Source organism: Falco biarmicus, chromosome 13 (assembly GCF_023638135.1).
Source record: "Falco biarmicus isolate bFalBia1 chromosome 13, bFalBia1.pri, whole genome shotgun sequence".
NCBI classification, from domain to species: Eukaryota; Metazoa; Chordata; class Aves; order Falconiformes; family Falconidae; genus Falco; species Falco biarmicus.
The window spans coordinates 11,940,203-11,958,519 of NC_079300.1; the positions used below are offsets into that span (position 1 = coordinate 11,940,203).

General features: G+C 46.4%; 1 protein-coding gene across 1 annotated transcript in view; it reads right to left on the reverse strand.

Annotated features, from left to right (window-relative positions):
• Nucleotides 1–6,992: 6,992 nt before the first annotated feature.
• Nucleotides 6,993–18,317, reverse strand: part of PSMD1 (proteasome 26S subunit, non-ATPase 1) — a 75,631-nt gene continuing 64,306 nt past the window's right edge. Inside the window, exons 20-25 of the mRNA XM_056358087.1 lie at nucleotides 16,860–17,029; nucleotides 15,068–15,160; nucleotides 13,385–13,477; nucleotides 10,051–10,197; nucleotides 8,037–8,191; nucleotides 6,993–7,203 (exon numbers count right to left, since the gene is read on the reverse strand). Coding sequence (XP_056214062.1) covers nucleotides 8,045–8,191; nucleotides 10,051–10,197; nucleotides 13,385–13,477; nucleotides 15,068–15,160; nucleotides 16,860–17,029 — 650 coding nt within the window. The 3' untranslated portion in view covers nucleotides 6,993–7,203; nucleotides 8,037–8,044. The remainder of the gene's footprint in view (nucleotides 7,204–8,036; nucleotides 8,192–10,050; nucleotides 10,198–13,384; nucleotides 13,478–15,067; nucleotides 15,161–16,859; nucleotides 17,030–18,317) is intronic.

The following is an 18,317-nucleotide window of genomic DNA, read 5'->3' on the forward strand; positions in this document are numbered from 1 at the left end:
CAGGAAATGTCTTCTTGGAGTAGCCTTTCCAAGTGGTTCCATTAAAAATAAAAGCAAGCAGGCAAGAGAGGAACATTTTTCAAAGCTTAAATTATCCTGTTATTTTCCAAGTCAGACTTCAGCTTTGAGTTGCCAAAAAAGATTTTGGTTTGGATTTTCAAGGAATATGTTGAAGGACCATTTAGGCGATACATAAATAAAAACTCATTTGAGTTTTTAGTTGGTGACAGATTATTGTTGGTTGGGTTGAAGCATGGACTGGCCCCTACTGGGACAGACTTGGGGGCACAAGGGTTTGCTTGGACCAACATACTGCACTTGGGCAGGGCACTTGCCCAGCAGTTCAGGTGCTGCTCACATACCGAATTACACAGCAATGCTTCCCCAGGGCCCTCAGCGAGGAAAACCAAGGCAATGGAACTGCGATACTTCTCTGCTCTCCCCAGCATCAGGCTACGCAGGGAGGGGAGACTCGCTGGTGGGTCCCCAAAAAGCTCCTTTCAGCTCCATTGCAAAATGGCAAAGGAGGGTCCCAGGCACCTTGCAGCCCAGCTTCAAAGGAGGCAGAGCTTTCTTCTTCCAGCAGGACTTTGCAGATGAGGACAGAAGCATCCAAGGCTCGACCTATTGCCTTGCAATGTCAGTCCCCCATGTCCCTCAAATGCCCACCTGGAGGGCAGACACTGCTTTCTCCAACATCTGCAAAACCTTCTTGCTGCTGCCATCACTCTGGTACAGGCTGGCCAAAGCCCAGCCCAGGCTGGAGAAAGAAGGGAACCTTCCAGCACTTTCTCTGCTCCACTATCCTAACAGATTAGCAGTTGGTACCTTTCCAGCTGTGGCAGAGATCACTCTCCAGGGATCCCTGCAGGGACAAAATGACAACCAGGGGAAACTGCCTGCCTGTGTGGGGCTGGGGGTGCCTCAGGGGATGGTGGCAGCTCAGTGCCCCAGGCCCAAAGGGGCCCCAGCTGAGCTTTCTGGCATGTGCTCATCTAAGACATGTGTCATTGGGCCCCCAACCATGGTGAACACCAGTGTGTGAGGGGGCCTGACTTGCAGCAACAGCAAGGCTTTCCGGCCAAAAACGGCAGGGGGCTGGGAAGAACAAAGAGCAAGAGATACCCTGTTAAAAAAAAATAACATGGAAAAAGTAGTCTTGGAACAGGGTGCACGGAAACAGCAGGACAGTCCGCTTCATCATCAGGAGAAACATCTCCAGTTCCAGCGAGAGCCTCAGGGAGCCTCATCACATGGGCGCAGCTTCGATGCTGCCACCAACACAGATCGATGGTGGCTCTGTCCTGTGTGACTAACACACACTGATGGTTACCTGCTCAATCACTTGGGGACAAATTGCAAAACCTCCAGACCTGCAAGAGGAGCAAGCAGCAGGTTTCATCTATGAATGAGCCCATGAACTCTGCTATCCCATGCATGTGTGTCCAGCAAATTATTTTCATCTGTTTCTTGTTCATGCCTGAACCCCAGATTTCATGCTTAAGCTAAAACCAGAAAAGATCTCTGTCTGAAGTAAACAGAATTTGCCCAGCCCTACAAGAGCTATCTCTCAGCTTCTCCTCTGGGAGGACATGGTGGAGAAACAAAAAGTTAATCTATCTTGGTTCTCATTGACATGGAATAGAGAAAAACAATTAAATGGGAGAGCCAGCCTAAATCTGAGAACAAAGGCACTGCACCAATATTTCAGGTCTTTTTCCTTCACACTGAAGGGGAAAAAGTTGCTCCATGCTTCATCCCTTGCAGGTTATCTCTGGAGGAACAATGTCCCCATAATTTGTGCTGACAATTAACCTTGTCTGTGCAGCAATTCTTCCCTGGGTCACCGGAGCAGCTATTTATACCCTTGGCCAGGGATGCCGTTGCCACCGAACGACTGCCCTTCCCCTTGGCCAGCCCTTCCCCAAGGCAGCAGGCAGCAAGTCCCAGGGTGTTCCCCCATGCACCCTGCCCTGCTTGCCAGGACCTGCTTCTCCTGGACCTTTGCAGTGTAGACCCTCCACTGCCCATCTTCTGCACGTGCTTTACAAACACAAAAAACCCCTACAGACATACCTGTTGCTTAAACACACATGTACACTGATGTCAGGCAGCAGGTCAGGACGTCTGGGGTTATGGTCTCCAGGACCTCCGATTAGCTGATCTCCATAGGACTTGGGCAGAAACAGGATTTGCCTCGAGTCACCTCTCTGCAACATGTGGGTAACGCTGATTCCCCCATGTGCTGGGAGAGACACCGATGGCTCTCACCCGAGTACCTTCACAGTACTTCTGAGCAAAAAAGCAGAATTTTAGTTCTGCAGCCAATGCCAGGAACTGGACTACCGACCTCAAAACAAAGCTCCAGAGCTGGGCTGCTGCCAGCTGGACCATTTGCCCACACAGAGCAGGATTTCAGAGGCCAAGTCAAGCCAGTCCCGAGCTGGACCCCAGCAGCAGGGGCTGGAGCAGCTTCTCCTCCCTAAGGCACTGAGCATGGGCCAGCCCAATCCCACCAGTGCTGGAGAAACACATTGAACCAGGTCTGCCAAAATCTGTTGTCTTCACTGAGGGAGCAAAGACCCTTGCTCCCACGTGAAGCCACCCTGGGGAAAGATCAGCACCCTTGGGTGAAGGCCTTCAGGGCCCACTGGTCTTATTAGAAGTTGCAAGCAAACACTACAAGCCTTGCATTGTCTTGCAGTGTCTGTGCTCCCCACCTTCTCCATCCTGCCACCGCTGCCGGGTTAAGGTGGGCCCAGATCTGGGCTGAAAACCCAACCCATCACCAGCGCCGAGAGCAGCAGGCAAGGAAAGAGCTTGGGGCAGGCTGGGGTCTGGCAGGGGTGAGGGTGGGGTCTCTCCAGCCTCCAGGATGCAGGGAGATAAACAGCCAGCACCATCATCATTATCAGCAGTGCCCAACCTTAACTTGAATGGTGAAGAGGAAGAACTTTGCCTGGACCTGGAAGGAAAGGGAGAGATAGGGAGGGCGGCACTGCTGTGATGGGGTGAGGTGGGAGGACCAGACCTACTGAGTGCCTGCCAGGGCAGAGGAGCAGTGCCGGGGGGCTGTCGGCCCCCTCCTTGAAGACTCCTCACTGTGGGAGCTTTACCTCCAACATCTTCATCCCTGCTTCAATCCCCATTGCGATGCCAAGTAGGGGGCTTGCACCTGAGTTAATGTGTGGGAAGGGGAGACTGAGGACATGTCCAAGGCCTCCAGCAGGGACTCTGGGATCTGTCAGAAGCAGCATGGTTTGGAAGTGATTTATTTCTCACCAGGGTTAAGGGAGAGTCAGGAGGGACAGAAGCATGCTTCCTGCCACCCCGGCTTCTCCCTCGGGCAAACCCAGGACCATTAGGTCCAATTAGCCCCTGGCAAACAACCCAGGGGTGGGTCCCTCCACAGCATCCCAGACAGGGCCAGAAGAGCAGCACTTCCTAAGAAATCAGTGTTAATGAGTCACTGCGGCTAAATAACATTATTTAAAGCAGCAGTGAAGCTTTCCAGGCTCCCTCCCTTCTCCAAACCGGAGATCAGAAAGTCAGCGGTGGCCTCTTGTGCCCCGCTGAGCACTGAGACAGTCCCACAGTTACCAGCCCCATCTGTCCCCAGGGAAACTGGTTCAACGCCTTGGCATGGGGGCAGGATCCAGCCCAGAAGCCTTTCCAGAGTCTTGGAAGGTTTTCTACATCACCTTTCCAGATTTCTGGAGGTTTCCTGGCCATTCCTTGGCATTTTTTCTAGTTTTTGTAGAGGTTTTCTTCTGTATCTCCAGAACATTTCTAGATTCTTCCTAGAGGTTTACTTGGACTCTCCTGGGGCTGTTACAGCCTCTTTGCATTTTTTCTTTTTTTTTTTCTTTTTTTTTTTTTTTTTTTTTTTTTTTTTTTACAGTCACAGGCTGGCCATTTCCAAATTTCCTAAGTGGCACCTTGGCAATTGAGCAGAGCTCAGCACCTCAACCAAGTGCTGTGCACCACCTCAGGTGGTCACAGAGCAGCATCCTCAGAAGCCCGATTAGTGAACTGAAGAAATATGTAGAGATTAGGAGGAAAAAACCCGTCACGTGTATGGGATCATTCTATAGTCAGGACACATTGATTTGTACCACGAACTCTCAAAAACACCCCACAGAAGGACCTCTTGTCCTTGTGTTCTCTGGAGTCTTTCAAGCAGTGTCCCTTGAGCAAAACCAGCCTGAGCTAGATGCGTGTCTCGCAGAGGCACAGGACCAGCAGCCTCCCAAGCTGTGGTGTGGGTGGAAGAGGTTTCATCCTGCATGAAGTTACAGGGCCTGAGCACACGAAGCTGAGAAGGACCTGGGCACTCCACAGCAGAGCAGGCTCCGATTGCAGAGCTCAGCTGGGAAAGTCCCCAAAAGGGAAATCCCACCTACCAACACCAAATGCATGAACAACCAACAAGGCACTCACTGCATGCACAGCCTTCTCTCTGGCGAGAGCTGCGAACAGGCTGAACCCCCTGGAAGCTACTCGCCACGTGTACACCAGCCAAGAGAGGAGCCACTTCTCTGTCACCAGCCCTCCAGCAAAAGTTCGATTTGCACTTGCTAGAAAACGCTCATGGTTGCTCTGCCTGGAGAGGCGGCATGTCTTCCCCTGAGCACTATCCCACCAAGCTGCCCCTTCCCACTCAGCCCACAGCCACTCAGAGCTGCGGTGTGGCCGTCACCTCTCCTCCTTCACACCGCTCATCATTTGCTTCACCCTTCAACCAGCAGCCACCTCTATCCATGCTCCTCCAGCGCCACTCCCCCCTCCCCTCAACTCCTGTCCAGGACATTCTCCCAAGCAGGAAACGTGAAGCAGCCATAGGAGAAAGCCAAGACAGTGAGTGCTTTTCTGCATCTGTGTTATCAATCTTGAACCACACAGTTTCCATGTGTGTTTACATAGTGGAGAAAAAGAGCAGCGAGCAGCAGAGCCAGGGAAGTGAGGACAGGCCAATTCCCAACGCCCCTCCTGATGTCCCCAGCTTGGCATATGTGGCCTTTTTCTTCCACAGCCACAAAACGCTGCTCTAAAAATCTGTCTGTCCGAGTGTAACCTTACCATGTGGCCCCAGAGTAGCAGCTTGGGGCTATCTCACTTTTTTACATTTGCTTGTACCAAGGGAGCTCTGGAAAACATCACTGCCAGAGGCAGGAGTGGTATTACAAGCACAAGAAAATCATTTCGCACAAGAATCAAGTCTCTGGATGGTGCCCCAGGCAGTACAGTGGGAACTGCTCTGTGCATACACATTTACACAGCCACACTGAGAACCAAACCTGTAACAAGCACCAGGAATATACCAGCTACATTGAAATGTCTGTTGTAGTATGAAAGGCTCAGCAAAAACTCCCGTGAATAGAAGCAGACTGCTCACAGCTTGGCCAAAGCACGAATACGGGACTTTTGGTCCTTCTGAGCCAGCTATTCCCAGCATTTGGACTCGGACTTTAGGAATCTCCCAGCAGTATCTGGCCATCTGGCAGGTTGCTGAATGACCTGAAATGAGGGGTTTTTTTCTCCTCCCAATGTCCTCCCCTCTACACAGTATTTTGTAAGACGACACAAAGCATTACTAACAAATTACCTGAAAAACACCACGTTCCATGCTGGTTGGCATCTGCAGAACACGCAGGAGTAAGGGGTACAGGTACCTACTCAAAGAGAAGGGATTATAGCACCAAAAAGACTCACACAATGTACACTTGTCCAGCTCCTGTTTCTTGCACCACACCACCAGTTCTCACTTTGAATGACTATGGGATAGGAGCAGTGATTCACTGTTTCCAGTTTTACTGACAGTAATGCCGTTTGTAGCCGTTTCAGGTTCATGCTTGGCTCTGCTCCATGGGAGAACAGATCTGTATCACACTGAGAACTTCGAGCTCTGACCAGCACCATTACTGAGACAACATTTCAACTTCAGAGACTTCTGACTGGAGCCTAGGACTCAAAATTGGCTTTCAGTCCCATACCTCTGCTCTGTATTGCTTAAGCTTTGCAAAGAACAAAAGCAGACTATTCTATTGCTATAGTAACATTAACCAAAATAAACCATCTGCTGGAAAAGCTCCCAGGCACTACATGCAAGACTTGTCATCCATTATTACGGATGCACATAAGCTTATGCTATGTTCACATAGAGCAAAATATTCCCAACATACATACAATAAAACCCTCATTGCATTTAAAAGCTGCTTCAACAGGAGCTTTGCCCAGCATTTGGCTTACAACTGACCAGGGCTAGAATCTATGGTTCACCTGTGACTCACTCTTTGAAGCGTTACAGCCCAACAGGTAAAGGGCTGGCTGGACAGCTAACGACCGAGCAGCATTCCTTCCTTCGGACTGCTGCTCATTCCATACCCCTGACTGTAAATTCCCCCCTTGGCTAATGATACACATCAGTGTAACAACAGACATGTCTGGATTCACCCCATCTAGGCCTGTAATGTATTTCTAGCTGCCTGCTCACATCAGCTACTATGCTCGTACTTGGTTGAAGCAGTGAAAGCACATTGGGGGGGGGGCGGGGAAAAGGATTCTGTTAAACAAGAAAACACATGCCCCCGTTTCTCCATCACTAACACCCAGAGCCCTCCTGTCAAGCCCCGCACTGTCACACAAATACCAGGGTAGAGCAATGGGTTGTGCACAACGATCAGTGCAAAGTCAGTACCACAGAGGTAATTTGGAAGCAGATCTCATCTGGAAAGCTGCTGGCAAGTAGAGACCTGCCCTCTCTGTAGCACCAGTGCTATGGCTGGGCCAGATTGGAGTTGGTGACCTTGCTCAGCCCAAACGAGTGCTAGAGAAAGCAAATGTGCACAGATCCAAACAACTCTACATAGGAGCAGAGTCAGTCAAGTTGCACTGAAGGAAGGTGCACAACTTAGGTCTAGTTTTTTCAGCAAGTGGAAGACAGGGTTGTTAGTCTTCCTTTTTTTTTTTTTTAAAGAAGCAGGTTTTCTGTCAAGAGTTTTTAATATATTTATTTGAAAACAAGGTTTTGTGAAAGAGTACACTAAATAGCATATATCTGTTCTTCAGCCATAAAACACGGACTATCAGCTTTAGCTCAGCACAGATTGGGGCTGCATGCACTGAACAGCAGATCTTGATAGGAAGGTCTTCATGTCTGTCTTTCTGATATCAAGCATAGTGTCTTCTTTAGAGGACATGATCCTGGAAGAGGGGGAAGAGAGAAACCAGAAAAGCAAATGTATTTAACTAAAGCTTCTTGTGGTTGGCCCCACATGCTCACCCGAGCCTGCCTCTGACGCAACATTTACAGATTTTAGCAAGGAGTTTGTTTTCCTGCCCATCCACCAATTCAAGTGCATAACCTTTGCTCTTTGGAGTGCTGGGACATGCCAGCCCATATTTGGAAATAAAGCAACTGGGTTTCTGCCTCTCAGTGAGAAACTTGCACATCAGCTCAGGCACTTTAACCAAGGAACCCGAGAACCACACCATTCATTGCCTGGAACAGATCTACAAGTATCTTTATGTCGGGCTCAGAGAGCCCCACAGAGCCCATGTGTCTTTAAATTCTGCTAAGATCTGGTGGGAAGACAAGACAACCCCAGAAAGCAGAGTAGTAGCACTCTTCCGATCAATCGTGCCTCACTGAGGTCAAGCAGATGACAGCTTTGTTACATAAACCACTTGTCCTTTGGGCCATCTTTCATGAGTTGATTACTCACAGCTCAGCTGTTGCCTGTGACCCCCCACACTGCTGTAACTCTGCCCAGCAAGGCTCTACTCAAGGGTAGCTAAGCCTGTGAGATTAAAGACCAGATCCAATATGACTGGGTCAAGCCTGATCTGGAAGAGTGGACTTTTTTTATTGCTCCCAAGCTCTTCAAACTGGGACAGAGCATGTTTCTGAATCTGGCACAGAAGCCATCAAAGAGCTAAAACAAGAGTGCTGAATGCTGGTAACTGCTTCAGTTGATCCAAAGAGGCTTTTCCCTTCATTTGGATTAATAAAGGTGACTTTGCATGCTACGCTATACCTCAGGTCTTAATCATCAATGTACTCAAAGGGCTCTGGTGGTTCAGGTTCTTGCTCCTCTTCCTCAATCTTTGGACCGTGAGCTGCCACAGGTTCAACCAGCTCCTCCATATCCTCACTGGTGTCCTTCAGAATGATGATGCCTCCAATGGAAAGCTGCAAGACAAGTGCAGTGAGCATTAGAGCAGCTTGCTTCTGCCTCGTGGTGGAGTGTTTGTGACCACAAGTGTTTATCCTGAGCCACGTGAAACACCTCAGCAGGAATGAGTTTCAGAGAGCAAAGCATCTCACACTCACCTGGATCCCTGTCTGGTAAGGGGATGGAACACTCTACCCAGGCTACCTTTTGTATTTCCACTATCTAAGTCTAGTTTGATAGAAAATGACATCTGGATACACAGCTTTACCCCAATCCCAGTCTGCAGTTTTCCACATGAAAACTAATTGAACCATAATTGCTTTATAAGGCTCATATTTTCAGGGCCACAAAGCTTAGTGAAGCTTCTCTGTGTAGCCGCCTCCCAGGAGGCTATCTGAAACAGAGACTAATCTGATCACCAGCTTCCACCGACTGATGAATCCTATTAGCAGAACCTTGTAAAACCAAAGGGGAATTAATTACAAAGATCACAGCCAAACATCCTGGCAGACTGAAGCAAATCTGTGCGTCTCCAAGACTGAAACACAAGGTGTGAAGAGGCAGTGCCGTGTCATGCCTGGCCAGGATCAGGGATTTGGTCACAGCAGGATTCCAGGCTATAAACAGCATTTCAAAGAGGCCTTTTACTCTGGCATTCCCCAAAGCAGAGCAAAGGTCCAGAACAGTTCCATTTCAAGAGCCTCGTTGGTTACACACCCTAATCCCAGCAAGAAACTGCACTGTTTTGTTCTCTTCAAAACCTCTTTATGGGGGTTTAAGGCAGGAAGCTGCACTCCTCTCATGAAAGACTCTGCTCTGCATTTCATTCCATACATCTCATTTCATTTCATACATCTACATTTCAGTGCATGACATGATGCTTACTGGACCACATAGCGGATTTTCCCAATTCAAATACCATTTGAGTCACCTCTTCTTTTTAAAGGGTAGAAACTAAAAAGTCCTTCCACAGCTTTGCCAAAGGAGACACTTTAAAAGGGGACGATGCACAGAGAATTCTAATGTGCTGATGGAATTCAAGGAAGTCCGTTTCTTAAAAACATGACTATTTTCCTGGAAAAAAATATTATTACTTCTGAACACCATTTTCCCATGCATAGTCCTGCAAAAGAGGGGAGTCAAGGGTATTATTTCTTGAACAAAAATGAAGACCAGAAGAATCTGACTCGGGAGATTTAGAGGTCAGGAGTAAGCTTACCAGCTTTGCAATGTATTTGAGCATCTCAGAAAAGTTAGCATTAAGCCCATGGGGTAACTAAGATCCTTTTCATACTCCACCTGGCAATCACATGCTATCTTTTTTCTGTGTTAACAGGAGGTGAAGACACTTTTCTAAGGTCAGATGTAACTGAATAGGAAATCTGTTTAATGACAAAATCCCTCCATTTAGGTATAAATCCCACTGCAGGATAACAAAGCTCCAGCCCAAGTCCTACTGCATTTCAGTGCTTTGACAATAAGCCTGTACAACTTTTCACCCCTTTGTAAAGATCACGGTTTAGTCTATATGTCCCCAGCAATGTCATTAATACAAAAAGTACATCTGACTGGTTTCCACGTTGTAGCATTTGATGTATGTAGAAGAGAAAGAAAAATAAAGCAGCATTAGCATGGTGAAAAGGTGTGCAGCAGCTCTGGCTTTCCCACAACTAGAACTGCATGTCATCATTTGGAGAAAGGGACACTAAAAAGTTAATATGACAACAGTGAAGTTGCAAGTCCGTAACACGTGACAGTGATGCACTAGGTGTGAGTGGCATTCTCATGTACATACAGAACTTCTGGGTCCTTACACACAAGCCCAACACTGAGAATGCTCTGTAGCACGTACACGGGCTAGGAAGGTGACACTTACTGGTTTGAAAGGCTGGTATCGGCAGCTCTCTGTCATAGTGAGAACTTTGAGCTGAGCAGGCATGACTCTGGCTGGGTTGTCCAGAAGCTGGAAGTTGGGTTCAGGCTCTTTCTTCTTTTCTTTTTCATCCTTCTTTTCAGTCTCATCCTGTGGAGGAGGGAAAAGAACATCAACATGATTTTAACAGCAATCTCTAACTCTTTCTCAGTTCAGGAGGGTAAGGTACAACCAGGCAGCAACTCAAGAGTGTGGTGAGAAACCACTCTTCTGCCAAGGAACAAGCTAACGTGTATCTACCACAGTATCTAGCACAGGCAATGCCAGTATAAATCTAAGCGCTCTCATCAAGGCAATGCCTCAGTCGACTGCAGGTGAAAGTAACTTCAATGAGAGGTGGTAGTGAACAATCTACCTGTGGCTCCCCTTTCTAATACTTTTCCTGTAAAATCACTCACCACTTTTTGTTCACAGCTGAAGACTCTTTAATATTGTTAATGAGCACATGAAAATTGCCAAAAGCTGCCCTTGTATCTTCACAGCTATAAAGCTGTCACTGATATTTCATGCTACTGGTATTGACAGCCACTCAACCAAAATGACTTGACCTCAGTGACTCCCTAAGGAATTGCAGTTAAGCCCTCCTCTACCCAATGACTCAGCAGCTAGAGGCAAAAGCTCAGAAGGAAAAAACACAGCATCCTTTGCATACTTAAGAACATGAATCATGTTTTCCCTCTTGCTCAGGAACATCGGAGTTGCAAACAAAAAAGACTGCAGAAATGATGGAAACAACCAATAGGAAATGATCAGGAACACCACTAAATGCCTGGCATGTCCTGTAACAGCTGACAAGACTTTCTCTGGCATGGTGACTGCTTGTCACTGCGCAGATCTCTTGGAAGCTGTGGATTACTAGTCATACAACAGGCATAACAGAAAAACAGGAAAGCAATTGTACCTCTAAAACATTAAAAAAAACAGCAAAACACTCAAACACAGCAGGTGGCAGCAAGATCCCTTTTTGCTATCCTCATTTTTATGCTCAATTCAGCCAGGAAAATTTTTCAGACATCTGGAGTCCACACACACAGAGACATGACATGCTAATACCTTCTAATGTATCGCTTCCTCTCAACACCTGTACTTAACTGTAAATTGCAGTAATTTTACAAGAAACATGAATCCGTTCAGCACATTTTGCTTAGTATATAGTGCTGTAAGAATAATTCAAAGAAAAGACAATGTTTGGTGATGAGAAAACTCTCATAAAGGAAGCAAAAGACAAAAAATAGAGATCCTACCTATGCATGGGATTCATTCTCTGGGCTAACTGGATGAAGTTCAGTGCCTACAACATGGCCACACTTTAGATTTAGGAAGGTTATTTCACACATACACCTTTGATCTTATGCCACACTCCCTTCACATACCACTTGTGTGCCTCTTTTTAAAATTAAAGAGGCCAAAAATTCTCTGACCATGCTGCTTTTCTCACAAAGATGTTAAAGTAGATTCAGAAAGGTTTCTACTGGGCTTGTCAGCTTTAGTAAAGCCTTTGACACAGTTTCCCACAGTGTTCTCCTGGATAAACTAGCTGCTCGTGGCTTGGATTGCCACAGCGTCTTGGGGTGGGTTGACCGTGGCTGGATGCCAGGTGCTGACCAAGCCACTCTATCACTCCCCTCCTCAGCAGAACAGGGAGGGAAGATAGTAAGATGGAAAAAAACTTGCGGGTCAAGATAAAGGCAGTTTAATAAAGCAATAGCAAAGGTCACACATGTGGAAGCAAAGGAAAACAAAAGATGTTATTCTCTACTTCCCATCAGCAGGCAATGTTCAGCCACTTACCAGGAAGCAGGCCTTCAGTAAATATAGCGGTTGCTCCCAAAGACAAATGTCATAAATAATGAACACTCCCGCTTGCTCCCCCTTTCTCTCAGCTTTTATTTCTGAGCAGACATCATGTGATATGTAATATCCCTTTGGTCAGTTTGGGTCAGCTGTCCTGGCTGTGTCCCCTCCCAAGACCTTGCCCACCCCCCCAGCCTACTGGTGGAGGGGGAGATTGCTGGACAGACAGCCCTGGTGCTGTGCGAGCACTGCTCAGCAGGCGCCCACACGCTGGTGTGTTACCAACCTTTCTAACTACTAATACAAAGTGCAGCACTACGAGGACTGCTATGGGGCTCAGCCAGACCCAGCACAGGTTTGCTGCATAAAAACCTGGCTGGATGGCCAAGCCCAAAAAGTGGTGGTGAATGGCCTTAAATCCAGTCAGCCGCCGGTCACAAGAGCTCAGTACTGGGGCCCGTTCTGTTTAATATCTTTATTGATGATCTGAAAGGTCTTTTCCAACCTAAACAATTCTATAATGCATTTTCAGCTTACAGTTGTTCTTGGCATATTCACATCTGTTAGCAGAGCACAAAAAGGTTCCTTTGTCAGGGCACAGCAAGAATCTTAGCTGCTGTATGTTTTCCAAATTACGGCAACCACCAAGAATTCATTGTCCAGCCATTTCTCCATCCCTCAGCTTGCTCCAGGATGACAAATGAGGATGACAAACTCCAGTGTCAGGTCTATGAGCTGAAAGAATCTTAAGAGGACCAAAACAATCACCGTAACTACTCGGCAGCATATGGATCCTATGCTCAAAGCTCAGCTGGTTCTGCACTGGGTGTGGATAATGTTTGGCATTTTGACAGATGGGCAAAGCGCATAAGAAACTGCTGTCGAAAGGTGAACATTTCAGAACAGGGCGTTAAACATGTGCAAACCCAGAAAGTTTAAAAAGTCTTCAGTGCTCTCAAGTGATTCAGACACCACCAAGCAACTGCTACAACATTGAGTCCTTTTTAAAAGGTCAGAGGTACCAAAGACATGAAATTGCTAAGAGAATTTTCCACATTAATAAAAGTACAGGGCTAAGAGATAACATTCCCTTGGCCTAGAAACAGCAGGCAATAAAATAATGAACAAAAGGTTCACACAGTTGAACACCTCAATTTGTCAAAACAAGCTTCTGCCTTTAAGTCAGTCAGCTACTTAACAATATTGAGAAAGATCTTTCTCAGAAATAAAGGACTCACAAATAATAATACCACCTCTGGCTTTTAACAGTGCATACACACATGTATGTATGATGTAATATGAGTAATATGAGTAATGATGATAACCAGTGCATGCAGTACACAGAAACGCGTGTCAGTGCTTTGCTCAGTACTAACAGCTGGCAGGTGGGACAGCTGTAAGTGGGTGCCAGCTGCCATGACACACCTTCAGCATTTGTAAGGGGGAGGGAAGACAACATTTAAGTTTCACTGTTTGCACCCACCACTTCCATCTTCTCCTCTTCCTTTTTCTCTTTCTCCTTCTCCTTTTCCTTCTTCTTGGCTTTTGCAGTGATGGACAGTACAGCAGTAGAAACCTGGATATGTCAACAGAGGAGGCATTCAGCACTATGCAGTGCTTTAGCTCCCCAGGCAGAGGAACAAAGGGAAAACAGTATTAGATCAGTTCTCAGGGAAGGTGTCAATAAGGTCAATTCCATTTCCTACCCACTGCTCTGTTTAAGCAACAAATACACCACCGTCCAAGCAAATAAATGGCACAGATGGGAAAAAAATGCCATGAATGCAGACTGGGTCAAGCCACATAGACAGGAGAACAAACTTCCTAATTTAGAGATTAATCATTACTGTCTGGGTGTCTATATGATAAGTTTATTTATTTATTTTTAACAGAGCAAAAAAGAGAATTCTTGTTACAGGAAAACCTGTTGCCTGAGTCTCCAAAGTAAAAAAACCAGGAATACAGGTACTCTTTAGAATGACCTAAGGGTGTTCCACTGTCCTAATCAGACAGTTGTGTTTCTCCTTGCTCTAAAGAAATGGATACAGAAAATGCCCTATGGAGGAGCCCTCATGAGGCTTTGGCACTCCTGAGCCAGAAAGCATCCAGAAGCAACACCCAAACACAAAAATTCAGCACATCACCCTTACAGTGAGCACATCTCTCTATCCACAGTAACAGTCTCTAAGGCAGTAACTTTTTGAGAGGGATAGGAAAGAATTGCATTTGTCACGTTGCTGGTGAGGCTTTCTAGGCTAAATGCAGGCTCTTGGCACATTTTAATTTTGGCCAGAGAAGTCTAAAAGAGAAAGGATTTGTCCAATTCCCATCCTATTTCAAAGGTCACAAAGCAGCTATAAGCAGTGAGCTTTGACTTTCGTCAGAGTTCATTTCTGGGTTCCTTGGTGACTCGGAAATCTGTCCTGCCCAGCATTCAATTCTGGTGACGTTTTACAGTTTTCACACAATGTCATTCATCAGTGTGCCCGAGGTCTCCACTGCTGCAATTGTTCCCTAAGGGCTGATCTGCCTGCTGCTGTGGTCTGCTCAACAGCTTTCACCATCCTGCGCTAGGAGACAAATTACTTCCACTATTGTCCCACCTGTCATGCAACAGGTCTCACTTCTTCCTTTTCAATACCTAGACATACTTAGTTCCACATTTACCTTTTTGCACTCCATGGGCCTGACAGCTATTATTTTAGCACGTGGGCCCGCTGCCCTGAGACCAGGTACACTTCTGTCCTTCCATATAAGACTATTTGAGAAGCGTCCCACCTAATATTCTCAACGTTTGTACTGCAGTAGCACTTTGAGCCCAAGTCATGGACAAGGATTCTGCTGTGCTAGGTGCTGCACAAAGATGACACGTACAAATCAGTAGGGCATGGAAAGCATTTTTTTTTTTTTTAAGATCAATGCTTCTGCTTGACAGCTGAAGACAAGAGAGGTTCCAGCAGCTCAGTAGCACAGCACTTGTATGCCATGATCAGCAACAGTCCCAGGCTCAGCAGGAAAAAATAGCTAGAACTCTCTTTCAGAGACAACAGCGCCTGCCAATTTTTCTTTCTCTCTTTAGATTCCCTGTTAGTGCCATCAAAATCAATGTTTATACTAGGAGGGAGAAGGGGTTAGTCTTTACAACACAGAAACCTAGCCCAAATACCTTTTCTTTCTCCTTTTCCTTTGGTACCTCAAGAGGTGGGGGGTAGGCAAATGTGGACGGCTTACAGTTGGACTTGTACTGGACTTTTGGCATCTAAGACAAATAGTTAAAAGAATTGTTACAGACGAGAAAAGCAGGGGGGGGGGAAAAAACCCACAGCAGAATAATTACTTTAGCTTCATTTTCCTTCAAGCAGAGACAAACACAGATCCTCTAAAGAATACAAGCTTCCCCTTCTCCCCCTCCGGAAGCTGAGAAACTGTTATCAGTGGCAACAGTTCAACTAGAACAATGTTATTTAATTATTCTATAATTTGACTCTGGCAAGCTCTCCTAGCTTTCTCCATACACTCTATGCTATTCACACTATGCTTTATTCTCATCGTTGCAAAGCTGTGGTTTTGACGTTGCTGTGCCTGCTTGTATTAACACAAAATTGGTTTAAGATCTAAGTGAAGATCTGCTCTGTCAACGCACGCTAGGGCAAACCAAGCACTGCCTGACATTCACCTCTTGCAAAAGGACAGTACATTTTGGGGGTGCATTTCCCATGTCACATAGTCTTTTACTCTCAGCTACATAAACAAGGGCAGAAAGTATCTTCTGACAGCCAATCCAAATTATTAAACTGAATTAATTTCTGCAGTACCTCCACTCTCTTCCTTTATGACACACGATGGAGCATGGGTAGAACAGGAACTGCTCTGAGGAAGCAAGGTGGGTGTGGTGCAGCCCATAAGACATGACCAGCCTGCAGCTGGCTTCAGTGTGCAAGCCAAGTTATAGAACATAACCTGACCTACAGCTGTCTGGGCTCCCTGGAAACTAAGGGATGGGAAAGGAGAGTCAAAATGGCAGTAGAGCCAGGCAGCCAAAAAGCTGAGCTTACGACCACTGGGGAGGTGCAGAGACAAGCAGCAATGCAACCCCCTGTGAAGTATTCAGGACAGAGAGGAAGGGGCGGGAAGGCATTTTCATGCAAACTCCCTTCAAACACAGTGATAATTTTGAGCTCTGCATAGATTGACTTGATGCTCAGCCTGAGACATGAAGAAAAGCGACGTAGAGCCCTAAGGTTTTGGTCTAGGGGCTGCAATCCAGCAAGCTGGCTCAGCCCCACAGAGGACTACCAGCCCAGCCCTGTGCATGCTCTGTGCACCAAAGAACAAGCCTGCAGCAATGACAGGAGGAGGATGCACACCCCTGCTCTGCCACATTCAGAAGCTTTTTGTGGAAGTTACTAGCTAAGCTCTTCAACACAGGAGACCCAGCATGGTACACAGCTTACAGGGGCCATACCACAGCTGATCAGCTTGAAGAACAGATGCATAAGAAAAGTACAGTACCCACGACTGCTCAGTTTAATGTTTATTCCCCAAGGAATCCAAACAAATCCTGTTTTCCCACTGCTAGCTTTCCTAGGGCAGAATACCACATAATTTATTTCGGAGGGTAGAGGAGGGCAATGAAGCTTCCTATTTTTTTTTTTAAAAAAACAGCCTTGATCTTCTGGAGTGACAGTAGAGTGGTCTCTACCCACATATTCTGACTAGAGTTCCTTTTTTGAAGTAAATGTGTCAAAGCCTGTTCTCTGCATTTTTCCTGTTCTTATTCCCACCACCAGCTCTGCAATTTAAGGCTGCTTTTCAGACTTCTTCCAGTTAGCACCTCTTCTAGCAAGACAAGCTTGAAACATGCAAGAAAACCAACAAATCCATGCACATCCCTCCCACACCACTCCAGTCTTCCAAGTAGCTATCAGCACCTCTTCTCCTCTCTGCTCGTTACGTACCTTAAGATCCTTGTTAAGGCCAATGACACATGTTGGGGTGAAAGCCAGTGACAAGAAGTGTGACAGGGGGAACCAGAACCAGAACTGGGTGAAGACCAGAACCCCCACCACAGAAGGCATGTGAGTATGTCCTGTCCTCGACTGCAGTGAAATAGTTACGTTATGGCCTCCTGTAAGGAATCACAAATGAAGTAAGTTAATCAATGCATTCCTTGGTACTCCACAAGGACAGCTAAGCAACACATCCCTGAAACAGCTGCTGTAAAGGGGGCTACACAGCGCAAGCCAGGCCACAACACTGACAGATTTCTGCTCTGGAACATCCCTCCCTCCTTTACTGTGACCTCAGCTTACACAGTGGAGCAGACAGGCAGCGTTAACAACCAAGCTATCTGCTACATATTACCCAAACACAACCAATGAATACAGGTTAAACAAAAGTACAGTGCAGAAGGCAGGGAGAGGGGGAGAAAAAGGTAAACCTTTGCCATAAGCTGTTTTAAGACACAGCATATATATGATCCACAAGACAAGACTCACAAGGAAAACAGCACATAAAGCAGTGTATACAGAAACTTTTCTTTCTGTGGCTGCCTCTCTGAACTGTCAGTTATTCAGAAGAAATATGCCTAGGTTTTTATCCCACACCATCTCAGTAGAAAAAAAAATAGTAAACAGCAGCAACTTCAGAAGTTGCTTCTAGACATTATCAATCTAAGCAGCAGAAAGACAAGCTCCTGCAGTCTTTGCAGCAAAATTCCATCTCTGCCAGACAACCAAGTCTTAGCCTTGCACTTGAAAAGCAAAGACCAAACAGCTCTGTATGTTGATGTAGTGCAGAAACATCCAGCTAGAAACCAAATTGAAAGACTGGGCTTGCAGACAGAGCGAGAAAGTGTTAATCTGATCTGCACTCTTCTGATGAACACAGCGAACTGAGTTGAAGAGGGCACCAGGCAAGTCCATTACCGCTGACAAGACCAGGTGCAGGAAGGTTAACTTTGTTAAAATACAAACACCCACTCACCGCAAACTTGGGGCACTTTGTAGCTGAAAATCCCAACTGGAGTAGCATTTCCCTGCCTCACACAAACAGCCAGCTCCATAGGGCGAGCAGCAATGGAGCTGCCCGAGTTTTACAGACAAACAAAATTAATTTCTGCTGCCAGAATTAATGAAAGCCCTGAACAAAGCAGTAATCTCTAGGTGTCTGTCAGTGTTGGTCCCAGGAGAAGCAGTGGAAGATGGAGTATTTTGATGCCCTCCTATAGAATACTCTGCATAGTACGTGGAGTATCCTACAGGAAGGCATCAAAATCCTTGCTTTCCTTCCACGGTAGCAACAGATCTGCTGTTTGACTAGACAATTCCTTCCTGCCACCTCTTCAAAGAAAGGCCATGATACAGCGTCATCTTTTACTACTGCTAGGTCTGTTCTGCTTCTCCTTATTTTCTCGA